General features: G+C 43.8%; 1 protein-coding gene across 2 annotated transcripts in view; it reads right to left on the bottom strand.

Annotated features, from left to right (window-relative positions):
• Nucleotides 1–21,375, bottom strand: part of CDS1 (CDP-diacylglycerol synthase 1) — a 30,743-nt gene extending 9,368 nt beyond the window's left edge. The window contains exons 1-7 of one of the 2 annotated variants that reach the window (XR_003379903.2): nt 20,963–21,375; nt 12,803–12,930; nt 9,722–9,818; nt 5,150–5,247; nt 4,707–4,846; nt 3,104–3,162; nt 698–780 (exon numbers count right to left, since the gene is read on the bottom strand). Coding sequence is in view for 1 of the 2 variants with exons in the window: in XM_005485307.4 (XP_005485364.1) it covers nt 698–780; nt 3,104–3,162; nt 4,707–4,846; nt 5,150–5,247; nt 9,722–9,818; nt 12,803–12,930; nt 20,963–21,040 (683 nt within the window). In the remaining variant the exon portion in view is untranslated. The remainder of the gene's footprint in view (nt 1–697; nt 781–3,103; nt 3,163–4,706; nt 4,847–5,149; nt 5,248–9,721; nt 9,819–12,802; nt 12,931–20,962) is intronic. The other variant, XM_005485307.4, reaches the window with a different exon arrangement.
• Nucleotides 21,376–27,306: the final 5,931 nt, after the last annotated feature.

Below are 27,306 nucleotides of genomic sequence, written 5' to 3'. Positions count from 1 at the left end.
AGGAGAACATACAGCATTATGTCCTTGGAAGAACATAAACCATCTTCCACACGCTTCTTCTTTCTTTCTCAACTTGAAATTTACCCTGTCCCTGAAGAAGAGAGGGGGAAGAAAACACACCCACTCTCCGAGGAGTGGCTTTACATAATCAAGTTTAATTGCATTGCCAAAATTTAATGTATTACTGAAAATGAGGCACAAATGTTGCCCAATCATAAGCAAGATTAAAACTCTTAAAGTATTTTGAGTACTCGGAATTTATTTGAACAGGACAGGCTGTAGGGAACATAGCCAGATGAGGGATTTCAAATTAAATGGTCCAACTTCAATAGCTCTGAGCAACTTGAAGCTCCAAAGTAATTGCAAAAGAATTGCTGGATATTCATTTGTTCAGCAAAATGCTGTGGAAACTATTTGACCTAGCATACAATCAATCCTATTCCCTGCAAGTAAATGAAGTGATTGTTCAAAACTATCAGACTTGTGCCTGTCAATCTAGATAAAGAGGCTTCTGCTTCTTCTCCTGTATGCTTTACTCCACTCCCAATTCTCAGATTCCCCTTCCAATTAGACATTAATGCTCCTATAATTCGTCCTGCTTAACTGTTCCCACAATTATTCCCTAACCAGATCTATGCAAAAGAACCAACCTTCCAATGCAATAGAGGTACAAATCAGTTTGTTACTGTCCCCTTACCAGATCATGCCTTCAAAGAGATTTTGGATGACAAGATGAGATTGAGTTACAGTGATCAGCAAAGTGACATGAGTCCATGCGAACTGTTAACAATGCAACAACACAACAGTTAGTGAGAACACCGACCCGTAGACCTCCATAAATCCTGGCACATAGCTACAGGAGCTACTGAGGAGCTCCGTGGGAAAACCAGTTCTAGTGATAATGCAAGAGATGAGTGCATACAGTATATCACAAGTGAGCTGGCTTTCTTAGGCAAGTTCTAAAACTTCAGCAGGTCTCTTCATCACTTACCTCCACCCAGAATTTTTCAACATGCTGTTTTAACACCTGATTTAATAAGACATACACCTCCAGCATGAAAGCAGCAAAGAAGTTTAAGCAATGTGATATTCTGTATATACATATAACAGACATGTTAGAACTGTAACAATAAAATGGCAATGAACTACTCATGAAAGAGTACTGTTACACAGATGTGGATGTCTCATAACTTATGAAACATGAAAATTCTCAGGATTAGCAAAAATGAAGTGTTTGTTTTTAAGGGCATGGTCATTTAAACAATCATTTAGTTCAGTACTACTGTACGCACTTGGTGTTTAATCTGTAGAGCCAGTGTACAATAAAGTGGTTTCCAAACAGGTTACCAGTAAAGATTCTGCAACAGATTTTATTTTCCAAATGCTTTTAAATCAAGAACTGGCAGTTTTCCCATGATACACCAAACTTAGGCACTCTAAATGTCTGGGCTGTTTACACTCAAAATGTCCTACTTCTTTAATTCTCTTATCACCTGTTTACCTACAGCAGCCAGGCTCTGCTTCCAGATAAGACAACTCAAGAGGCCTTAAAGGGCGGAGTGGGGAGGCTACAAGAAATGACAAAAGGTTTCTGAAAGGATTACCAGCTGGTTAATCAACACTGCTCTGCAGCAGAGTTTTTAGCATTTGTACAGTGACATTGGAACACCACCTAAACCCAAATGCCTACTCTACTAGAATCATGGAGCAGTTTGGATCACATAGGTCCAACCACCTCACTACAGGCAGGGACACCTTCCACTAGGCCAGTTTGCTCAAGGCCCCTTCCAACCTGGCTTTGGACACTTCCAGGGATGGGATAGATTCTCCTTTTCTTCCTAAACACTGTTTTGCCACACAGTAGATATATGGCTTCACTTTGTTTTGTTGCAATTCCTGGGTAGGCACGTTTTAATGTTTTCTGGGCAGACACCAAGTCACATGACTGACCTACACATTTTCACCTTTTTTCCAGAAGAAGAAAAAGGAAAAAATAATGGCCAGTGAATATATTTAGGCTGTGCCAATCTGAAGATGAGGTTTTTTTGGTGGGTTTTTTTTTGTTTTTTGTTTTTTTGTTTTTTTTTTTTTTTTGCAGCTTAGAAGAGAAAGACTAGAAAAGCTGCATCTCACTGTCAGGTAAACTCTCATACAAACAGGATATATTATTTTGAGTAAAAGATCTTTTTACATGTTATTATAAGGCTCAGTTAAGCCCTGGTCTAGAAGTGGGAATCCTCAGTGGTAAAGTGCTACCTAAAGCAGTGCAGAAACAGAAGGGTTAACTGCAGTGCCAGAGCTTTAGGAAATCTTTAAATTGTGCAATGGCCCGATTGCTCAAGTTCTTTCAAGACAGGAGCTGTACTGCACTGTTGTTTCACTGTGATTTCTAATCATTCCTACATAGAAGTGGGAGTTGGGGTGTTGTCAGTGGGGTGTTTTGGGTGCTTGCTTTGGTTTTAACCTGTAATGTTACAGAATTAGTTTTCAACGTATAAGATACACATAAGAAAAAGGTTAATGCTGCTGCTTAGCTACTATGCTGATTATTAGGTGGACAAATATGATAGATGAGAATGCTGGTTGCTTTTAATTCATCAATGATCCATTCAGACACTGCAGAGCAAAAGACCAGAACAGCTGTGAAATGTCATGGAATAAATATTTCACACAGGCGTTAAGATCAAGACCCTTCATGGTACTTCAGTGGGGCCTCTAAAAAGCAAACCTGAATCCCAATAATCACTTTCCACACAATGCTGAACAGTTTGGCTTCAGACGTGGCTGGGAGATGCATCTCCCTTCTCCAGGAAGGTCTTTCATATCAGCCTATCACTAAGGGAAACATATCATGTTTGACTTGTACAAGGCCTCACCAAGGACAGCTTGTACTGACTGAGAGGCCACATCTGGGACATAATAATCATCATCATCATTTGGAAGGTGAACAGATACAGTCCAGCATGACTTGATTTCATGTAACTCTCAATTTAAGCACAATTTTCCACACCACTCTTCTGAACTATTTTATGAGCATAGGGACATGACTGTTTCCAGTGGCATTTGGAATGTGAATGAGCACAGCAAAGTGGGTAATACACACCATGTAAAACTGCAGACGATAATGTTTCTTCACTAAACTCAAAACAAACATGCAGAATCCTGTAAAACAAAGCAAGTGCAGTTTGTACATCTTATATTTAATGACACTGAACTGTGATATGCCAGTAATCCTCTTCCTTTGAAGTAGTTTTTAATCCCTCTGCTGCTAGAAGTGTTAGCTTATATTCAGTCAAAAGTACATAGTTATTCTCATACAAGACTATGATTTAGTTGACACAGATTTAGCTAGCATCAGTAAAGAACATCCATAGTAAACCATCAGTAAAGAACAACCCTCTAGGCACATACCAGGTCCTATTGTGGACATCAATTTTTAGCAAAGGAGATCATCACTTTTAAAAACCACTTGAAAGCCAGGTCAACAAACTAGTTTTGGATACTTAACAGAAGTAAATGAAAGGAAAGGACCAGCTTGCCCCTTTCCCCCAAACAGGCATATGACTGCAGACGATGCAGGTGTGAAGCACAGGTGTTGGAGGACTCAGCTGACCAAAAAGAATTTTCTGGGTGGCTAATTGAGCGCTCCTCCTCTCCTATGGTAGCCTCCTGCACCAACAGGGGACCAGAGGTCCTCAAAAGACCCTGAACCCCAGGGATTGCCCCAAGTGACCTCACAATCCCAACACCAGGGGGCTCTGCTATGCACTGCCTCCTCCCTTTGCTCATGCTTGGCTTGTCTCATGTCTCCCCTCACCAGATCACAAGGCATTACATAAGTTAGTTTCCCCAAGCCAAGGCTAGCTGAAAAGGGTCAAGTCCTGCAAAGCTGGTTTCAAGTTTGTGATCTAAGCACTAAGCAGAATTTTTATTTGGTTTAAGAAAAAAAAACCAATAGAAAAACTGACAGATCATCACAAAGATCAGATTTTTCAGTACACTTTAGAAATATTTGTTGCATAGCAAGCCTCTGTACTTTAAACCAATCTGAGTCTTAAGCTGATTTAATTTTATGCTAAACTGCATTGCTGGAAAAATGTATTTATGTGTTCACAAAGCAATACCCCAAAAAAGTACCAACTTGTGCCTCTTCTTCCTAGAAAAAACGCTTTTTAAAAGTTTTTTTTGGACAGGGAGGAAATTTTTCCATGAGGAAAGTATCTGAATATGTTGCAGACAAAATTAAGACTCAGGCATTTTGACTAATCAGTTTAAAAATATATTAGTAAATCCTATTACTGGAGACCTAGGAGAACACTTGCACAGTAAAGAATCAACCCAGCACAGCAATTACACACAGAAGTCATCTCTACAGCCTGCCAAAATAGCCTCAGGTCTTCAGCAATCAAAATAAATGCTTGCCAACCTATTTTGAGCACTATTTTCTCAACTGTCTCAAGATCATCCCCTTGTTTAGGCTTTCTTCTTTTCAGTGAATGCAAAATTTATACTCATCTTTTCACAGGAAAAAATATAACTGCAAACACCTCATTTCCTCAAGCATTAAGAGGAAAAAGAAACTGGAAGTGGATAATGATGGGGAATAATTAATATTTTTAATTAATATGGGGAATAATTAATATTTTAAAATTAAATGAGCAAAAGCAGCACAAAATTCTTTCATTTCTGTGATTTCCTGCACTTACCTGTTAAATAGAGGGCAAAAGATATAAATCTGTGGTAACGAATGAGGAATTGCAGCTGCTCTCTTCTTTGCACAAATGTAGCAAAGTAATCAGCTACAGTCTCTCCATAAAAGAAGTAGTTCACACAGAGCAAAAAGTACCTGCAATATGCAACATCTAACAGTTATTTTAATAAGACAATATACATTAAATGCAATTCTTAAAAACAAAACAAACAAACAAGGATTTATTTATAACCAGTTAAAAAAAATAAGTAATAAAATGCCAATTGATTTGTCGAAGTTCACAGGGGGAACACAACTACAAAATTCTGTATTAGAGACAGATGTCAAGTTTTATGTCTGCACATGACCCACACAGCTGTCATTCCACCACAACAGGTGAGGAAGAAGATTGTTTAAGTATCACATCCTGGTTCATTGATGTTCTGGCTTGCTACTTACCAGCTGAGGGATCTAAACCATGGTAAATCATACGAGTGGTAGACTCTGTAACCGATAGTAATGATTTCATGATAACACTTCACTTGAATGCTTAAGACCTAAAATAAGAGAAAACTTTGTAAATATGCTGCAGTTGTTTCTTACAGGCAGTAAGGAGCACTGCAGCTTACATTAAGGAAGACATTATTCTGAAGTCAAATTCCAGTCAGAAAACAGCTTCAAATAAAATCCAAGGAAAAACTAAGCTCCATTTAAAACTTCAAAAAAATCTCCAAACCACAGTACATGAAGGAAAAAAAACCAAACCACATTGGGCTAGCTTCAAGAATATACTTGTGAAACAAGAGAAGGCTCCTGACCTTTCTGCATCAAAACAGTTTGATAGCAGCAGGTCATAAGTGTTTCCTGTAAAGAAAACTCTCCTATTTCTTTTGGCTAAGTTTTATCTTTACATTTAATTCTAGAAATATTTTCTGTGCCCAATGGAAAAAACTAGCTGCGCAACACAGGACACCTTGGTCTTTCACTTGCAAGCATCTCATTAAGGGTTATTAGCCTTTATGATTAGAGGCAAAGCTCATCTAACCCAAGTCTGAATGCCACACCCTCCCAGGCCTTCATTTGCTTTGCTGACCTCACTGCTTGCCTGCATTGACGGGCAGTGTGTCCTGTCATGCCTTTGGGCTTCAAAGGACTCTGCCACGCCTGTCCAATCCTCAGCCTCTGAGTGGATCACCAGACATAAGGAATTGCCAGACTCAGTGCCAGGTGATGCCGCGCGTGTCAGCACGCAGGGCTCCGAGCAGGCCTCACGGCCGGCGCTCCTCAGCACATTCCACCTTGCTCAACGCCTGAACGCGGACTCAAAGCCTTGCTCCGCCCCAGCGAGTCCATGTCTTGTGCTCTTTCTTCTGCTCGGCCAACCTTACAAAGCTTAAATGCTACAGGCAAGAGCAACATTGCAGGATTGCACTGTACGGTGGAACAGGGCACCGGGGTCCAAGCCACAGGAGCCTGTTACCCAAGGAGGCAGCAAATGCAGAGCATACATTCCAGCTCTGTACAGCAGGCTCAGGTCTTGTCCTCCAAACCTCACTGGATTAATCCTCCTACAAGTCTCCGGGCATTTTCAGTCCCAGTATTGAGATTTGTTATTTAAATAACAGTTGTCATGTTAAAACCAACTGTTACTTAAATACAAGCTATTTTATTCCAGTCAAATAAAATCATTTATGAACAACACTGGGTTTTCCTTCCATTGTCCTTTTTATGTAGTCTCAAATATCAATAAATTACCAGCTCATTATAATAGAAGACAGACTTTTTGCTTTATGACCCAAAAGAGGAGCTCTATTACAATTCTCTACTAACTGTGATTACTTTTTGGTTCATGTCTTAACTGCTTGCCCATGATTGCAGTCTCACAGTATGAATACACAAAATCACCCTGCAAATTAATTAGTTCCTTTTTGTTCATAATTATAATTCTCAAATGTAACTGACTATTAAAGGATTGATTGGGGGGGGGGGGAACATCTTTTTACAGCAACCTGCACTTTAAAAGGGCCTTTTTTGTTGTTTCTTCACACACTAAAAAGAAAATCCTCCATGAATGAGACTATGAACTAGTAGTTTGTTATGTCATTCATCTGAAAACAGGAAATATTAACCAGACTAATTCAGGTGTAGAAACTGTAATGCAGACCATAATGCTGGTGAAGCAGCATTCCAGTCTCTCAAGACACTAGATTTTATGACCTTTGGAAGAAGGGGCAGGTGACTCAGAATGGCTACAAGGATGTTGTGAGGTTATGCAGGAAGAAAAGTAGAAGGGCCAAAGCCCAATGAGAACTTAATCTCCCTACTGCCATAAAAGACAATAAAAACTACCTATATAAAGACATCAGAAGCAAAAGCAGGGCTAAGGAGAAGCTCCATCCTTTGTTGGCTGCAGGAGGAAACAGTGACAAAGAGCAAGGATCAAGCTGAGGTTCTTGGCCTCTTTAGTGGTAAGAGCAGCTGTTGAGCTGGTTACCCCTGTCATGGTTTGAGCCTGGCACAGAGCCAGTGCCCCCCATGAAAATGCCCTCACCCTGGTGTCTGCTGTGAGATGTGACCAGGAATAAGCAAAACAGGCTTTAGCTTAAACATAAAGAACACTTTATTACCTAAACTACAGGAAAATAGGGAAAGACCATAAGGAAAAGAAAAAAAAAATTGAAAACCTTACAAAAACCACTTTCCTCCTCCCCACTACCTGACTTTCCAAATCTGATACATTCTCCCAAAACACCCAACTGCCCAGCCTGGCACCACACTTTAGTATACTCAAACTTCAGTTCATGAAGAGGAAAGGAGTCCTTCTTGTTCCATAGGCTTCCCCTGGAAACACACTGAAACCTCGTGTGCTTCCCTGTCACTTCGGCACCGCCCGGAAAAAAAGTCCTTTTGCCGCTTGTGACATCTTCCTTCCATGCCCAGTGCTCTCACCACTGACGCATGGACCAGAGCTGCTTTTAGGGTTGTCTTTCAAGGATGCCTTGTCTCACTCCAAAAAGGCACAGTCTCTGCTTTGGGACATCTGTCCCCCCCATATTTTTCCAACCCCCTGGGGCCGGGGGGTCCTCACGATGAACCCTCCTGGTTCTGAGCCACTGCTTCCCCCTAAGAGCAGTCTCTGTGTCACAGGAACAACTGAGTCCATGGCCACAAGAAAAGTCCAGCCAAAAGGCCACTCCAAATCATCTCTCCCCATTCAATCATCTCCGCGTTCTTCGGGCCAGGTCCTTGTCTCATCTCATCTCTTATCTCCCTTCTCATTCAGCTTCGAGGAGGATTAGCATTTTTGCAAGGCCCCAATCATGAAAGAAAGGGGTTAAAACTTTCAGTCTCTGTCCCGGAGCTGCGGGCACTCCCACACACGCTGCCGCTCCGGCTGGGCACTCTTCGCCCCCCTTCTCCTCCTGGGCCGGCTGCTATCACATTCGGTGTCGCCGGCTCTCTCTCTCCCTCCTGGGGGGGGGAATGGCTGCCCGAGGGCTGACTCCCTGGGATCTTCCACCCTTCCATCCTCGAAGCCTCCTCACCTCCCATCTCTGTCCAGGCCCAGGGCCTACCACGTGGCTGCCCCTCCCCCGCCCAGCAGCAGCGGGCTGGACGGGGGAGAGATCTGACCTCTTCGCCGTGACGTCCCAAGAGAGCCCTCCAGGGCCAGAGCCCTGCTTTTAACCCCTGTGTATTCTCGGAGGTGTGTCCAAACCCCACTGGCTACACCAGGTGCCAGTCTCAAACTCAAAACCTTCATTGGTTTGACCACAGCTTCCCAGAATTCCCACTTCTTCCTGGTCAAACCACCACAACCCCATCCCCTGAGCTGGGAGACAGGGCTTGGTCTCTTCTCCTAGGTAACAAGTGAAAGAAAATGGCCTCAGTTCAGATGGGAGCAGAGGTTTAGATTGGATAGCAACAAAGATTTCTTCACCCAAAGGGCTGTCAAGCATGGCAAGATGCTGCCCAGGGCAGTGGTTGAGTCGCCATCCCTGCAGATATTTACAGGATGTGTAGATGGGGGACTTGGGGACACAGTTTGGTGGTGGACTTGGCAATGCTGGGTTAACAGTTCAACTCAATTATTTTAAAGGTATTTTCCAACCTTTAGGAATTGTATTTAGGAATACAATCCTAAAATTGCCTCATAGGAGGCGAGAAAAAAGTTTAAAAATTTTGATACCTGAACAAACTTAGAGTCAAAAATCAACGCAGTTACCTAAAAGAATCAATTTCAGCATATTAAAAGCTAAATTCCTGTCTGTACCTTTCTAAGACTGGGAAAGATAGTTAAACCATCATTCCATAAAAATACCAGCAATTAAAATGGTGCAAAGAAGAAGTAAAGGCTGACCTGCTATACAGCATGTATGAAGATTATTAAAACTTTTTTTATTGTTATCCTCGTCAGTATTTCACTGCATGACTTAAAATGCACTTTGGCTGTACCTCAGAAAGGGATCTAGCTCCAACTTACAGATAAATGCAAGGCCACAACAAAGTCTCAGAGAAATATGGAATTAAACAAGCATGGCTGAGGAAAGCCTTTCATGCCAGTTGCAGGCAGGAGGCCAGGGCTGCCTGCTTTCCTTAGCCTCAAAATTGCACCTAACTCTTAATTTTTTGGTTTTAGATTTTTTCTGTTGTTAGCTGATCTGGAGTTTTCCCTGGATTGGCTTTGGTCTGATTTTTATTTGTTTGCTTTCTCAAACAAACTTCAACGTGTAACAGTAGGTGATACAAACTAGTCAATGAAATGGATGATAGTAGTTAAGCAAGGCAACAGTAATTCAAATTCTTGGAGCTACTCTAATTCCTAAAGAAAAATAAATTACAGCATCTAAGAAGTCCCTAATCTGTAAGGTCCAGTTTTTAATCCCTCAAGTGTTTTTCAGAAGTATTTACATTTACAGAAATAAAAGACAATTGCTCTGAATTGTCCATGCAGTTTCCTGTCAGCTCAGGCACGATGGATGAAGAGATCAAATAACTCTTGCACAGAAGAATGCATTTAAATAAACTTACCAGAAGCATCAGCATAAATGATCCCAGATATATAATCAGAAAAAAACCAGAAATCATAGCTAGGGAGAGAATTCCACGAATCCACCAATTTTTCCACCTATTTAAAAATAAAAAAAAAAAAAGCAACAAGCAGTTATAAATGAAAATGAATTCCACTTCCTCTGCTAACTAGAGATTAAACTGTATTAGAAACAGTGGGAAAAGCAGAAGTTTTTGTGTTAATCAATGCATAGCAAGAAACACAGGATCAAACAACTATCCTACTGAACAGGATGCACAGCACAGTAACAGAAATGAAAGTTGGACACCTTTCTTCTTCCTGCGTGCTGCCTCAACCCTGCCAAATGTCATTTGCAATGAATAGGTACAACCCCACATTGAAGCTGCTGTGAAAATACATCAGGACCCTCAAAAAGCATCACATCAGCTGCAAGACTGATGAAGGCCCAGCCATGCAAAGGCTGGCGTATGAAAGAAAGGCTGCCAGACAAAAAGCAAATGACTTTTTGAGGAGTAACAGACACAGAACAGAACCTCAGAACAAAACCTCCTTTCTACAACAAAGCAGCTCTTTTGCCAGGTAGAGGGTTATCTATTGGAAGCAGCCCTATGCTTTGTGAGCACTGGAACCAGGACAGGAGAACAGGTGACAGTTTGGGTTGATGGGCCAAACTAGCTGTACTCTTTGACCTTGTAGATCTGGGCAGCTGCTAGTGGTTACCCAAGGAGAACAGAATAAAAATTTATGTTACTACAGAGTCATAGAATCATTTGAGCCGGAAAAACATTTAAGATCATCGAGTCCAACTGTTAGCCTAGCACTGCCAAGTCCACCACTAAATCATGTCCCTGACTGCCACATCAACACATCTTTTAAATACCTCCAGGGATGGTGATTGCACCAGATCCCCAGGCAGCTTGTTCCAATGCTTGACCTTTTTCCTAAATTATACCTCTCTTAACTCCAAACCTCTTTCCTAAATTAAATTTTTGTAACATCCAACCTAAATGTCCTTTGGCACAATTTGAGGCCGATTCCTCTAAAAGTCCGCTGAAGTAACTAATCACAAGCTACTGCTAAACACAAAGCCCCCTACCATAGCCTGAAGACTTTTTTCCTAATGTTTTGCTTTGCATCAGTCTTGTGTTTCACTGCTTCACCAGGAGATACACCTGGTTTAGTGTTAGTTTTGAATCAGACTCCAGTTCCAATGTAAACTTCAATAATTTGATTTTCCAGAATGTGACTGATTGACAGGTTAATGGCAACTACAGCTACTAATTGGATTTGCCTCAAGTATCAGAATAGAGGTAGAAGAGGCTTTATCACAACATGTTTTATGCTGCTCTAAGAGGTGGGATACACAGTAGCAGCTTGGCCCTGGTGGCATATCCTTAGTGAGCAAGCCTCCTCCAGAAGAATTCAGCTTCCTTTATGAGTAATGTTAAAATACCACATGTTACCTTGGGGGTGTTGGCAAGCACAGCACTGGAAAGACAACTTCAGTAAGACAAGAAGCCCCAGAATTTAGGAAGCCACCTGGAAAGTTTATTGTATCCTAACTCTCTGCTACAAAGTTATAGACACCATTACTTTCAAAGGTCAAATACAAGGAATATCCATATTTCTGAAAGTTACAGTGCAATCCACCCACATTGCATATGATGAACAATGCTGGGATTGCTGGATACTGAACTGGCAGGTAATTTCAACTTCAGCATACATAAAGCACCAAGAATTTGATTTTTCAGTCAAAGCACCCTTTCTACACTTTGGTGCAAACACTCAAAGAATTTCAAGCCATGAAACAGGAAAGATGTCAGCTGCACCTCTTAGCTGCAGGCTTTGAGGTATCACCATGCCCTTTGGAACAAGTCTGACTTGGAGACCTAAGACTTCCACATTTAACACAATGACAGAACTCTGTAACAGAGTCCTTGCAGTGTGATGGTAACAGAGAATATCACATTCTGCTCACAGCTGCTGCAGTTTAGAAACAGGCTGTTTAAAACCTGAAGAATTACATCTGCTTATAGCTCATGGACATAACAGAAATGGACAACAGATTAGAAAATGAGCAAGGCGAAAAATTCATTTCACAGTGCTATTGGAGATATCTGCTGGAGACCAGTTTTATTACAAGGATTTGGAAGGTTTTAATTATAGTCTGGATTAGAGATCCTTCTCTGACTCTTACAAGACCGAAGTTGCTTCTAAAATATACACTGTATATTGCTTAATTTGTTATATTGAGCATAACATAAATATGACACCCATATTCATTTTAGTAGGTAGTTTTTTTATATCTATCATGTGAACGCTCTTTTGTTGCTTTGGTGAAAAAACCATAATGCAAGTTGCTTGTCCCTAAAGCATCTGACTGATCAGGTGTTGTAAAGGGACTGCATAAAAATTATACAAGGAACTTTATCCAACAGCCTTCATGAATATGCACCTCCGCACGACTATCCGTCTATCTGTACACATACACATCCCCTCACATTTGTTGGCCATCAAGATCCTGGGAAGATGGAGGTAGAAACTTAAGTTTGAAAAGAAACAGCAAGAAAAAAAAGTATTGCTTTAAAAAGTATGGACATATCAGTTGTGGCGTATTTAACTGTACAGTAAATTATTTAGAAGTGGAAATGTCACAAGAATCTAGCAAACCTTATGTTGAGAATTTACACATCTTTTCATTCATAAACCAATCCACCTCTCAATCTTGGAGATAGGATATCAGTTTATTACAACCTCCAAAAATAATAATTCTGTAATTTAAATTCTTTAGGCCATGTTATTGCAATGTTTAGACTCAGTAGATATTTATATAAATTGTGTTCATTTAGAAAAGCATGCAATGGGTAAACACAGGTGTATGCAAAAAATAGTCTACTGAAGGGAGTATCAAAGCATAAATAAGTCAATAATATCCAGCAACAATTTATCCTTGAAATTTTCACATCTACCATATGAAACTTAAAACTCCAGTACAATTTGTAAGACTTAAAACTGCAACAGAATCTGTATGACTTTTAGCCACCAACTGTTAAATTTGAGATAGCTTTCTTTCACTTTACCTGGCAGATAAGCCTGACAAAGCCTTCTTGAGGATTTCTGGAGTGCTGTCTGTTGGTGGAGGAACATCAGGAATATCTGAATCACTTCTAAGGTCCAGCTCATGAAGTCTTTCTTCCAAATCCACTTCCTATCACAAAAAGAAAAATAAAACTATCAGAAAACTCAATATAAAATGAAAGATTATCAGATCTTTTGTCAGAAAACAGTATTTTGAGTCAAACATTAGTTTAGGAACCAATAATATCTGCATTACCTTCTAAAAGACAACAATGGTGTACTGGTGAAACTGTAGATGTAGGAGACAAATGTATGCCAGTAAATGTTTATAGGAAGGCCTGTACTTGGATGTTGTGACATTACCTGCTGTACTCAAGAAACTTCGCATTCTAGGCATTACTTTTTCATGGATATTTGTTTCCAGAAATACTCCAGCTGACAGAATACTGGAGTTCACCAGAAATCCCCAAGCCTTTAACACATTCCCTCATCTACATCTCAAACTACCCTTCTATGGAACAAGGGGAAGCTTAAATGTCAAATTAAGAAGAAACAATAGAAAATGTAATGCATGAAAAAACAGTCCCTTTATACAAAGAAGAGGCTGCTGGCAGTTTTATACGTGGTACATTGAAACCTCAGGCTTGAAAAGAACAATCCAAAACCAAACTGTGAAGTGACGGAGTGTCCCACAGACAGAGTATTACTCAAAATAATTTTGTGTATGACTAGAATACTGTAATTCTTTCTTCAGTGCTTGCTGAGGACTGCTAGAGAAGACATCATCTAGACAGACTGTGTGTCTAACCCAAATGCAAAACAGGTGCTACATATTTTGGTGCCCACATACAAATTGTTACCAACTCTCAGAGCACAATGTCAGGACTAATTTTCCCTCAGTTAAAGCCAACACACAGGGTGACTTCAGGCATTGTAAAGTTGCAAACACCACAGCTCCAGGGAGCTGGAAAGCTGCACTCAGCCCTGGCACAGCAGTAACACAGAGAGCAATCTCTAGCTCAGTGTCTGGCTCTTTTGAGACCTGAACTTCCTCCTGACCTCCCTGACTCTGCTCACCTTCTTACAATCTCAAAGCTTCCAGCCTGCCCTGGTGCCTCAAGTTCATCAGCTCTTAGCCATTCTGGGGACTGTTAAGTAACTGTGCCTTAAAAATTTCTTCTCCACTGCTATATGCTATTTGTCCATCTCCCTCTTTTTCCAACTTCCTCATCTCAGGTCTCCATTCTCCTTATTTCCATTCCCCTCTATTTCCATTAATTAGAAACTTCTGCTTTTCTTTCCTACTCTTCCATAACAATATTACTTTCTTCCCTTGTTCTGAGTATTTTTGTCACTTTTTCTGAGCCATCAGAGGTACATCCTCTCTTTCATCCCCACTACAAGACAGCACAGAATTCAGGTGCTTACACCCCCAGTCACCCCACCCACGCCCAGCGTGGTTACTCTGTTTATAATCCATGGCCTTTTCCCTGCGGCTGCACCTCGGTGTAAGCTCTGTCCCAGCGCCTGGCCCCTGCAAACAGCATGAGGCAGAAAATAAAGTTTCACATAACTGGTTGCCCAAAGGCAAGCACCCAGCCCACACCCAGGGGCTGGGCAGAGGCAGCCGTGGAGGGGCCAGGGGTCAGGAGCTGACCAGGGTGCTGCAGCAGGCTCCAACCTCAGACCCTCCCCAGGGACACTGATCCGAGGAAAATCACCACCCTTTCCATTAAGACAGTGCTTTTAACCTTTCAGAACCTGAGACAGTGTGCTTGCACTGCACACATGCACAAGCCAAGTGGGTAGGTATGTCTTCTCTTTCTTTAAGTTAGGCCTGGGTTTTTCTCATTCACTTGATGTAGCACATATATGCCCTAGATGAAATCATCAATTTTACACCATTTACTTCTTTCAAAAAGGTGATCAATGCTTCCCCAGACTGTGAAATCCCACAGTTGAATAATTAGGCAGACTCTGCCTGTAATTAATACAAGTAACAAGAGCAAATAAGCTCTGGTCCAGACTTCAGAAAGTCTGTAGAACACCTGAAAAAGCAAATAAATAAATAAAAAATTACCACACTCACAACCCTGCTATTCAGAGATGTTTCTCACAGTGTTGCACCATAGCCTAGGAAATCACTATAGATGCAACTGAGGGAATCCCAGCTATCCAAAAGCCATATTTCAACTCCTGTGACCTGCTTTGGAGTGCAGCAAGCTGTCTGTGCAGTCCTACAAGACACCACTCACTACGCAGATGACGGGCAGTAATCCTGGCCCTAAGACCATGACTTAGCGTCTTTAATATTAATCCCTGCTTGCAGATGGCAGAGATGTTCTCTCTTCTAAGCACTCAGAACTAAGAATATCCCCAAACTTTTTTATTCCACTTTGGTGTTGCAGAAAACAACTGTGTTTAAATAAACAAACAAAAAAAATCATACTTAGTTTTGTCCTTCTGATCTTTAAACACACAATTATCACTTATAAGCACCTCATTATCAGCAATACTTTAAATTTGCTACTTCTAACATCTGAATTCACAAGTGCACAGCTTTTTTCAGCGTATCTAACCAGCTGGAAGAAGGGGCCTGTGTTTATATTCTGTGATTTTCAGCAGCTCACAAGAGTTTGGCTGGTGCAACCCAAAGTTGCTTAGAACTTGGTGCATTTTTTTGGCCTTATATTACTAAAGTGACCAGGGGGGGAATCAGCATCTCAACTATCTTCAACTTCCCTGTGCAACATACCTCAAAAATTACTATGAATGCTTTATTTTCCAGTTAACTGCTATCACAGCCACAACAATTTCCTGAATGAGGCACTTAATTTGTAAACTTAGGAGCCAAAGAGGGCATAGATCACTAAAAGCTAGTTAATTGTCTTCTGCATCCTTAAGTGCTTAGAACCCCATCACTGGGGGACGAGACTTCCTTGCTAATAATTTTCTAAACTATTTTATGTGACTGGTTACAAACATTCCAGTTTATAGCCACAAATAACGACAATCATCATGGAAGGAAACACTAAGTTAATCACTACAAAAACACTCTAAAAAGAAAAAATCTATCAAGAGCCTTACTACTGCAGCTTGACCTTGTAGAAGCAGTTCTGGAGTTCAGCACAAACCCAAGCAGCCCTTCAGATTTGAGATGTGGCCAAGCTCAGTACACAGTAACACCAAGGACCCGTGAAGGTCTGTGGGAAATGTCGTGGGTTTCACACTGTGAGCAGGAATTCAGGAGGTTTACAAAGGTTAATTGAGGCCAGCACAGGTTGTACTGTCCTAAGTGCCTAGGAAACCTTTCAACCCCACTCCAAATTAAGTGTTTTATCCAAGGTGTTTGGATTTTTCCCTAGAGTTTATTTATATAAAGAGAGTGTGCCACTCCTGCCTGCTTGATTCACACACAAAGTGTCCATAAGGGGTAGATGGTTTAAGTTTAGTATTCTTAAAAGACAAGACTTTCATCCTGGTGCTAAATCTTCTCTACAAGAACACAAATACTTGGCCATACAAAGGGGGAAACCCAGCCAGTCAAGAGCTTGAGCCTCCATACCAGGAATTCAGAACATGTGACATCTTGCCATAAATTAGGCGTCCATGTGGATTTCTGCTTGCCCACTATTTTGCAACAGCTCATGAAATACAGCTGTGTGTCATGGAGAGAAATCCATCTTTCATCATCTAAAAGACCACACATTTGAAGTGCTGTTTTGTACCACATGCCCTCCACTGCAATTAATACATGCCAAGCAAACCACGCACCAGAATTATTCTGGTTACAAAGGCACTTGCAACGTTCCTCTTGCATGGCATTTTCCCAGGACACCATAAGGAACTCCTAAGCAGATAGCAAATATGTTCTTCTTTGAGAATGTAACATCCCCAGGAAGAGCAACTAAAAAAATGAAGCCACTGTCCAACAATTTATGAGAAAAAGTTAATGAGTAAAAGTATTTAGTTATTGTCATTTTATAAGTCTAAGTATTACTTGAAGTATGTTTCCTTCTCCATCTTTGATCTTTCTGCAGTCTCTCTCAAAAGTTCCATAGTAAAGTCAATAGTTCAGTTAGAGCACATTGTAGAGTGTTTAATAGTTGCACTTTGATACCTTCCTCTGAAGCCAAGATATCAAAGTACCAGAAGATCCTGAATAATGAAACCTTTCTTTCCAAACTATTAAAGCCTGGCATATGCAGAAACTCAGGCGAGAGAGCTGCACATACTGAATCAGTAAGTGGAAACTACAGACCCCTCGCTCTCTGCATTAGTACTAATTCACCACCATTTCCAAGAAAACAGATGCTTGGAAATAGTCTGCCCTGATTATTATTACCATGCATGGAGCAGAAAGCATAGAGGTTAGACTTCTCTGTGGAAATTAAACTGATACATTTTTGGGGTACTGCAAGAGAGGTAATCCCAATGAAGTAACAAAGTGATCCATGGCAGACAGACAGATCCACAATAGTCTATACTGCAGCCAAGAATTTCATTTATCTCCCAGCAGGTTTCTAAGGTTTTGGACATTAAAGATCCAAGTGCCAAACTGAGCTTCACAGGTCTGAACAACTTATTTGGCAATTGATTCCTTGGAAGGGCTGTCCCGTGGAACAGAAACAGCTTTTTCAATGCCACAAGAGAAACAGCATTCAGTGATTCCAAGCTTCTTGTAGTTATAAATGATTAACAGCCAGCAATACAATCACAATTCCCCCTCCCTGTCCTACTCTGACAACTCTGTACAGTACAAAGAAGAATAACTGTACGATTTCTTCCAGGATATGCTAATTTTTTGGAAGTCTTTGAAAGCACTGTCCTTTACTTTTTAGCAAAAAAAGCAAGCAATTGAAATTTTAAAAGAATCATGAACACATGAAGATCAGCATCTGAATGCCAAGTCATTCCTCTTTCTCCCAATGCTCACAGAGTATTTATGAAGGCACTTTGACCAGACATTCTTAGGGAAAAGAGCAGCCAGGGCAAGGAGCAGGAAGTAAGAAAGTGACAACCAAAAAATCACTCCTGTATGCCAGAGGACAATACAAAGAAAACAAAAAACTTGTGAATTGCAGGGCCCTACACAGCAAAGGCATGTTCACAGCAATTTTGCAAAATATCACCAGCTCAATAACCTAATGAGCAAGTGGAGATCCTAAGACTTGCAGAGCTTGGGAACTTCAAGAAGCTTTCACAAAGGATATATCATATTCCTTCATACAAAACCAAGGAATTGAACTTTCCTTTGAAACTCCATCGATATAGAAATAGCTACCAGTTGTTTCAAATTAGTGACAAAAGGCATGCAAATGAGGAAGAAAATCCCCAACAGCTTCACTTAAATTCAGTAGGAAATGAGCATCTATGGACATAGTAATTGTAACACAAAAAGTACCAGAGAGCATGTTGAAAATAGGGCTCAAAGTAGAATTCAGAAAAACCTTCAAACGTATTTAGTGTTTCTGGAGCTCTTCAATAAACACAGAGGGCTTCTCTACTCAGACAAAAGAAGATGCATGTTGCCTTTATGTATATGGAAGACTTGGTTTGGGCCAACAAGATCAGAAGCAGAATGAAGCACATACAACCCAAAGAAACAAGTTTTCTCCTTCATTACAAGTGATGAAGGGGGTGATGTTTCTGAGCTGAATTCTAGAAAGCTGTGCAAACCCACTGAATCATGGCTTCCTTGAGTAGTTATCAGCCAAAGAACCAGTTTTGAGTCCAAATACAGGATCACCACACGAAAAAGGTCATCTCAAAATAGCCAGAGGACAATAAAAATATCCACTTGCTGTAAAGTCTAGGCAAGAGATGGAGCAGAGTGATAACCATCTAGGAAGCTGTATAATGTGACACCTGTGAATCCTGATGACCAGATGCTACTCATCAAATCACCTACAGCAGACCTTATGTGTGTGCTCATATCCAAAAGAGAGTCCCAAATTGTGACCCACTGATTGGAAACTCAGTACAAAATACTGGTTTATCTCTGCAGTCACCAATGGCACTAAAGCCAACTTAATATGTAAAATCAATCCTTACTGTCACTTGTGAGCCACAACAGGGTCACCAGTGCTGGGCACATTGTAGATGGGTTCAACAACTCCAGTGGGAACACAGAGGATCCCACAAATAACCCATGAGAAAGTCTCCTGTGCAGTGAAAAAGGCTTTCCCCAGCTGTTGTTCAAGCGAACACAAATGTATGCATACTGAAATCTATCTCCTGTAACCAGCATCCTGGCTGCACACACAGCACCAGCCTCCTGTCTGCTCCACACCACCCAAAATGGAGTGAAACACTAAGCTGTTGAGTGGCTGGAGTAAAACCACAGTAGGCCTGTAAGTAAGAACAGCATTTACTCTCTGAAAATCACACAGGTAAACAAAGATTAGAGTCACCCTTTGAAGGTCAGGGTAGCAGAGGCTTTGAATGGCAAGAATTCTTTGAAGGCAGCTCACTGCACACCTCAGAAATAAAGTTACTCTGCAAAATAAAGCAAACCAGAGTATCTCCACAGGAAAACAGCTTTTGGAGCAGACTGTGATGAGAAATCATGTTTAAATTTACTTCTCATCTACAGAGAAATAATGTGCACAGCTATAGTCTAAACACTATCTTATGTGATCACAGGTCTCAATGTAGCACAGCACTACAAATTTGCAAATTCATTGGCTTTGAATTAAAGCAACCAAAGCATGGAATAAAAAGTCTTGAGTTTCCCTTTCCAGTTCCTTGCCACAATGCCTAAGGCAGACTACTCTGACAGACACTGGCAGACTACTCTGGCAGACACTCTGCAACATCGACATCCATGCAAGTTTAAGCAGTTACTGATTCAAGTAAAAACACAGTATTGCTACCTCAATTTAGCCATCAGAAAGCTTTTTTCTAAACTTCAATTCCAGTTACCCAAATGAGACCTTCTCTTTCATTTTATTCAGACAATTAGCAACTGTAATGTGGTGATGCGCCTAGCTTTTGTAGAGATAAGCCTTAACTCCACAGCAAACAAGAGAACAGCACTGTGGCTGTTTTGCCACTGTAATGAACCTGATGCATAGACTTAGTATTTCAAAAACCTCTTGCCTTAGCAGAAATGTCATACTGTAAGTCCTTTCCAGGCCAGAGGTGAATGCCTATCACTTAACAGGCCATAAAGCAGAAAGAGTTGCTGAGGAAATGCTGACACAGCCTTTAAATGGAGCAGATCACTGTTCTGAGTTAGTTCCAGTGCTACTGGACTGGCCCAACCACACTGAAGCGTGCTCTTGGCCTGGGCCAGTGTCCCAGTTTTCTCCGGGATAGAGTTAATTTTCTTCCTAGGAGCTGCTACGGTGCTGTGTTTTGGATTTAGCAGGGGAATAAGGTTGATAACACGCTGATGTGTTGGCTTCGCTGAGCACTGCTCAGCCCAAGTCAAGGACTTTTGTGTTTCCCATGCTCTGCCAGTGAGGAAGTGCACAAGGAGCCAGGAGGGGCCAGAACAGTGGATCTGACCTGGTCAAAGGCTCTCCTGGGGGGTACTGGCTGAGAAAGGCTGATTGATTGCTGCTCCTTGTTGGGCAGGTGGCGAAGCAATTGTATTCTGCGCCACTTGCACTTCCCTGGGTTTTATACGCCTTTTTGTCATCTCCCTTCTCATTAATGCCACTCTTTCATTTCAATTACTAAACTGCTCTTATCGCAACCAACTGGTTTTACCTTTTCTCCCCGGCTCTCCTCGGCACCCAAGAGGGCAGGGGGGAATGAGAGGTGCGAGGGAGCGGCCGGGTGGTGCCCAGCAGCGCTGGGGTCACACCCCGCCATCAGCTCCCTAGGGGAGAGGTGAGACACGACACGCAGCCACGGCGCTGAGCTTTCGCTGCGGGCCGTGAGAGAGAGAGCCGGGCCGCTCCCATTTCAGTCTCGCCACGGGGAAACGGCAATGGGGTAAAACACGCGTGGGCACACACCCCCTAACCTGGCACCCAGCCCTCTCTCTCCTCCCGCCACCCGAGAGCGCGGCCGCGTTACAGCCCGGGAGGCACCGGAGGGTCCCTGGTGCCGGGGCCGGGAGAGCGGAGCCCCACGGGCGGCGCGTCGGGCCCTGGCGGAGGCAGCGCTGCCCCCCTGCCCCAAAAGCCGCCGCCGCCCCCGCGCGTTCTCACCTTGTCGCTACCCGCCTCCTCCTCCTCCTCTTCCTCCTCCGGCTCTGTGGCCGCCCTCCGCCGCCGCCGCGCCGACATCGCGCCGCGGGAGCGCAGCGCCCACCCGGCGAGAGCGGGCGCAACCGGGGCCGCGATCGGGACGGGGAGGGCGCGGAGGCCGCGCCGCGGAGCCCGCCCGCCGCCTCTCCTTCCTCTGCCTCCCGTTGGGAGCCCGGCGCTGTGCCCACCAGCGGGGAGGCGGCGCTCCAGCCGCGGACGCCGCCGCAGCTCGGGGCCGCAGCCGGACCGGCGCCCCGGGAGCGGAGAAGCCCCGCGGCCGCGGCTGGGGCGGAGCGGGCGGGTGGTGTCGCTCGCTCAGGTGCGCCCGGCGCTCCGCCCCCGCCGCCGGCACCGCCCCCGGGGCGGGCAATGAGCGCCCGGCCCGCCGGGCTCCCGGCCCGCTGCGTGCGGGGGGTACCGCAAAGCGCCTGACCCAGGCGGGGAGCTCCGGGCTGTTCTCTCCTGGAAGCCGGAATGGCCGCGGGACGCTGCGTGCCTGCAGCCCGCCGGGAATCCCCCGGGAGCCTGGGACGGGCATCGCCAGGCAGCCCCGGTGGCAACTTCGCATCAGCGCCCGTGCCGCAGCCCCGCGGGTTTCTGTAGAGTGTTTTGTTTCCTTCTGGGATACTCGTGCCCACCTGCTCTGTGTCCATTTATGGGGACAGGTGCTTGGCTCGTCCCTGCCCCACCATGCTCTGTGCCCTGCCAAGTGTGGTGCCACCAGAGTGCACAGAAAGGAAACGCACCTGACTAGGAGCTCACAGTGGAGAAAAGCGCTCTGCAAGGCCAGCTACGGTGCTGAATTCCCGCAGCACCCTGTATCGGTGCTTGTGCCACTCCACCAGTTTTGTATGGCCACTCTCGGCCTGGCCATGCCAAAAGCTGGCCGCCAGGGAGCATTCCCACAAAGACATGCAGTCCAGATGTCACTTCCATGTCCTCACACCGGCTCACTGTGCCTGCAAACACAGGGCCAGCACCCCTTGTGAAGCAGTGCCAAATCACCCCTGTTGTCATTTATATTGTCCGTATGGTGACTGACTTCACCAACCTTAATTGGTTTTGTTTCATTTTTTTTAGCTTTATTACATAAACAAGATTATTATTATTATTATTATTATTATTATGTCCCTCCAAAAGTATGCTTGGTATGTTTTTAATGTAAACACCATGGTTCAGAACTGATGCTGTGGGTGGACACGGATTATGACATTAGTAAAACAATTCCAGTCTTTCTGCCAGGAAGTGGGGACACCTCACTATTTCAGACAAACAGCCATTTATGTGAAAGATTTTACCTGTGCTGACAGTCTCAGGGGGTAGTATGTCTGCAGCATCCCCAAAAAACCTGCAAAAATGTGCTAAGAGAAGGGCTGGTCCAGCACAAGGCAAAGCAGAGACCCAAAGCTAGGCCAGACAGGCCACGGAAGCAGTTTCTGGCACTGTGTCCCTTGGTGAGATAATGTGAAAGGTGAAAGCAGCAGCCCACTGCAGGTCAGTGATGTGGCCGTATGGCCAGGCCTCTCCAACACTTTACTCTTGCTAAGTATAATTTTGATGTATTTCTCCATCAGTGAAATATTATGGGGTAAATTGAGTTGGAAGATTTCAGCTCTCCTTGCTCAGAATATGAGAGGGTGAGAAACAGATCCCCAGCAGGTCAGAAACCTAAACCATACAAGGTGAGCAGAGGGGACCCCGGTGAGTAATGAGGCATCCTTTCCCCTCTCTCCTTTTTCAACATGTTTCCCCTGATGACTTTTCCCTTGTGAGTGTTCCTCCAGCAAAGCTCTCAGAAGAAACCAGTTTCCCTTACTCCAAGTGCAAGATGTGCCTTTAGCCTGTTGGCCCTGCAGATGGGAGGAGCTGTCAGGGGGGGAAGCACAGACGTTTATTTTCTCTGTGCAGAGAGAATAAGGAGTGGTTTTTCTGGTCCCCACCCCTTCACTGCCTGTGGCTGCCGCAGCACGTGGAGCAGACATCCAGGCTGTTTTCCCCAGCATGCAGCTCCCACATGTTCCTCAGTAGCCTGGGTTGGGGTGGACACCAAGTGCCCTGTTTGCACCGTGGTGCAGCTGGGTTTAGCTCCAGAAGTACATGCCTTGCTACAGCCCTTCCTGGTAAACCTGAAGTGAAAAATATAAGGCTAGAATGACCGGATTTCTTTTGCCACAGAAAAAACCTTTCTGTGGTCAATGAGACAGAGACTATCCTTCAATACCTGCATAAAGATCATTAGGCTGATCTTTACATCCCATCTAGGAGAAGAGTAAGGACCTCCATTTCTTCTACATCTGTGCTCCATCCTTAACCTAAACAGTGAAGGGAAAGATAATATTTTTAGAAAAGCTGAGAGGAGAAAAAATATTTGTTAAGCAAATGGTGTGTTGGAAAAAAGTAGCAATAATGTCAAAGAAAGAAAAGGTGAAGTACTCAATGCATATTAATGAGCAGAGGCAAGGCAAATTCAAGAAGATAAATCAGTGTACAGCAAGCAATGAACAACTGGTGACCGTGGGATGAGGGGTGAAGTCCTCTGGGCAGGGCCACTGGGAGAGAGAAAATTAAAAACAAGGACTAGGCCCCAGTGGGATCAGGCAGGAATCCAGCCTCAGCTTCGCTCCTCTCTCCCAGCCAGATGTTCCTGCTCCTGTCATCCACCTTTTCACCCACAGAGTGCTCAGAAGTGTGAGAAGGAGCAGCAAAAACAGTTGTAAAACAGCAAAGCATTTCAAGCCTCTCCACCTCAGAGGAAAGAGGCAAGGGGCTCCCAGAAGAGCTGTGGGGCAGGGGCCTTATGGATGAAGCAGATCATGGGAGTGTGGTTGTCCTGCTTCTCAGCTGCAGCACCTTGTAGCCATGGGAGCCTGGTACCTGGTTAGACTGGTCGGATGGGAATTTTCCAAGTCAACACCCTGTTACTCAGGTTCCTTTGGGGCAAGTAACTACACTGGCTGGAATGTAACATCACTTCTCCAAATGTTGTGACTAGGCATGGTTTCACAATGTGTGGCAGCAACTTTCATGTGCTCCTAGGACAGAGGGATTAGCATGTCAGCTGACAACTCTCCTGATATTCAAATATTATCACCTCTCCTGAATGGATTTCAGTGTCTGGATGTGTGAGGCCTCAGAGGTTTCTGCTGCTCTGTGTTGCTCTGTGTTCCCTCATGAATTTAGTGGCTCAGAGCTGCCAGTAAACAACCCAAACCTCATCTACTGACTCAACATTATCTGCAGCACAGGGAAGCTTCTAACAAGCTTCCCCCTCTGCCCCAAGCTAGGACACATCACCTGCCCCGCCGTGCTGCCCCCTGCCCTGCACTCTGTTATCCACAGCAGGCAGATCTGCCTCCTCTGCTGCTGGCTGAGCCCGGAGCTGCCTCTGCTCTGAGCCCCGACCTGCGTACAAAAGGAGGAGTTCTCTGCAGGCAGACGCAGAACCGGAGCCCTGACATTAAAGGAGTTATATAAGCCCTTACACAAGCTGCATCCAGGCTCCTGGAAAGGCAGCAGGCACGGAGCTGCTGCTGTCTGCCCTGAGCAGCAGCAAGGCCCTTGCATGGCAAGAGGCAGAGTGGAGCTGCTTCATGGCTGCAGCAGCAGAAGGAAATGGAGGGAACTGCTTCCCTGTCTGCTCAGAACCTGGGGAACAGAAAGTGTCTGTCTCAAAACGTGTTGGAAAGAAAGGCACGTCTGCAGTTGTAACACTGAGGATCCCTACTGCCAGCAGTCTCAGAAACAGAAGTGGTTTGCAGGGCCTGGGGTTATTTTTTAATGAATTCCTACTAATGCACAGAAGTGAGACAAGTGGAAAATGTTGATACCTACTGGTCAGCACAGATAGCAATGTCAGGCCTTGTCAGCAACAGTTCAGTACCCTCTTAAATAATATCACTTATGAACAATATTGTAATGCACTGCTTTCAATAATTTTTTTTTAATCCCTAAATCATTTTAAAGAGGATAACCCCAAGTCAGAAAGAAGCAGAGGAAACAGCAATACAACAGCCTCAATCAGGCTGTATGATTGCTCTCCAAACACAAGCCTAGCTATTAATACCCTGTGCTCCCCTGACGAAACCAAGAGCTGCAAAACACTGCCTGGTGCTGCCTTGAGACAGTGCATGGGAGCCCAGGTGCTCAGGATATGCTTAAAGCTGAAATTCCAGGTCAGAAGCTCATTATTACACAACTTGTACACTCTGGGATGAATCCTCCTCCAGCTCTAGGCTCTAGACTCAGATGCTAAAAAAAGGGAAAGCTGCACTGAAATATGGGCTTGTATGAGGTTGCTTTCCCCCCCTTTAAATGAATAGAGCATGAGCTGTAATACTGTCTTACTGGGTTTAACAGGGGTCAAAAGCCAGTGATACTTTGCCAAGGCATCCTGAAGAGAGCATACATATCTATATTTTAGTAATTTAAATCTACTGACAGCACTGAATTGTTCTTTTGTGTTTAGTTAATATGTCGGGTAATCTGTTTTCATTTGCTAGTCTGGCATAAAAACCTCATAGTCTGTAGCATTTGTGGTGACTATTTGCTTATTAGTTGTACATTTGAACTTTATAAAATAGGCCACTTGTATGCCAGTAAAAACAAAGCAACAAAACAAACTGACCTCATTATTTCCAAGTTATGCACCAGAGTCTGAGGAACACAATCTAGTGACCACTGTGAGAGCTCTGGCAGCAGGAACCTTTGCCCTAGGCAGCTGTCACCTTCTGTTTGGTCCAAGTGACTGAGTATTGCACAGCTACTGAGTTATTCTTTTGCCTTTATTCCTATCATAATCCCAGGGATGGTCATACTCTTTCCAAAAAAAAAAAAAAAAAAGAAACCAAACCAGGGTTCATTTGTGCATTTGGTGGGTGCTTGGCAAGCTGCTGCTGTGTTTGCATTAGACGTGAAATTAATTCTTGAGCTTGTTGAGGTTGTCTGAACATGCCATGAAATTGCAACACACCTTCCTTGTGCAATCACACGTGCACTATGCGTTATATTACCCATGCAGATTCTTTCTTGTCATACAAACCTGCCTTTGGAATGCCATAACTTGCAACTCTTCTTTTTGCAAGGAGATGTGGGCATGGAAAAAGGTGGAGACAAGTCTGATGAGGAAACAGACTTAGCAGGGGTGAGGACTCTATGTTTACAATTCCAGCTGGGAAAGGCTAAAGGGGTAACCACTGGATTTTTTAAAGGGACAAATGACACCACTCTGTCAAACACAGGTGGCTGCCAGAGAAAATAGAGGAGCTGGCTCCATTCTAGCCAAGTGCCACAAAATGTAGCACTGGCAGAATCAGCTGTCCCCCAACAAATTCAGTCTACAGTATTTGGAGAAACTAGCTTACCCTTGGGCAGGACTGAAGAGCAAACCATTGTTCAAAAAGTTGCATAAGATGCTTTTTAAAAGGCCTCAGTGGATTCACAACAGCTCTTTCAGGTGACCCCATGCACAGCAGCTCCCCAGCCCTTCAGGCACCAGCCTGGGGGAGACTCAGGGGGTGCAGGGACACCCCACCCTCACAGGACACGGTCGGGAGCCCCAACACACAGCCTGCAGCAGGAAGGGCAGGAGGAAGAGGAGAGTGGGCGCCTCCTACACAGCTCCCATCACTCTGTCTGGCAACACCTCCTTGTCAGGAGAATCTTGGCCAAGCAAATTGTGCTGGTGCCACTTCCCAGTGGTTTCCCTGGAGGTGGAGACCACTTATGTTAACACATATAGGGTTGGCACCAGCCTTAACACCACAACTGCCTGCAATTCACAGCCAGCTGCAAGAGATAATCCCTTCTGCATGACACCAAGGGAGCCATGTTTGTGCCCCAACTTCACTGCCCTCCTCAATCCCAGCTTGCTCTGGCTTTTCCTGTGTAACTGAGCAGACCACAATGCTCTCTGATGGACAGACTCTCAGGGAAAGTGCTTTCCTACCACTCTATGAGCAATCCCCATTTTATCATCTGGCAACACTCATGTGCTCCCCCACAGGCCAGATATGAGGCTGAGCCCTGGTCCCATCTGTGGGAATTTTGCCGTTTTAGACCAAGGCAAAAGCTCTGCAACATCTCCCACTCTCAGGTTAGAGTAACTTCCACAGGAGGTATTTACTGTGTACTGGATTTGTGGTGCACAGAGCACAGCTTGCACTTGTCTCTGCTCTCTGTCACTGGATTTGCTCCCCTCCTCTTTGTGTTGCTTTCAATACGTTTCATATAATTTCATTATTTGAGCTCCTGTATTACCCACTCTATTACATTTCAGTTCATGAGAAAAGTTTATCTAAGGTATGATC

The sequence above is a fragment of the Zonotrichia albicollis genome, chromosome 5 (genome assembly GCF_047830755.1).
Source record: "Zonotrichia albicollis isolate bZonAlb1 chromosome 5, bZonAlb1.hap1, whole genome shotgun sequence".
Taxonomy (NCBI): domain Eukaryota; kingdom Metazoa; phylum Chordata; class Aves; order Passeriformes; family Passerellidae; genus Zonotrichia; species Zonotrichia albicollis.
This window is presented reverse-complemented; position numbering and strand designations above follow the sequence as displayed.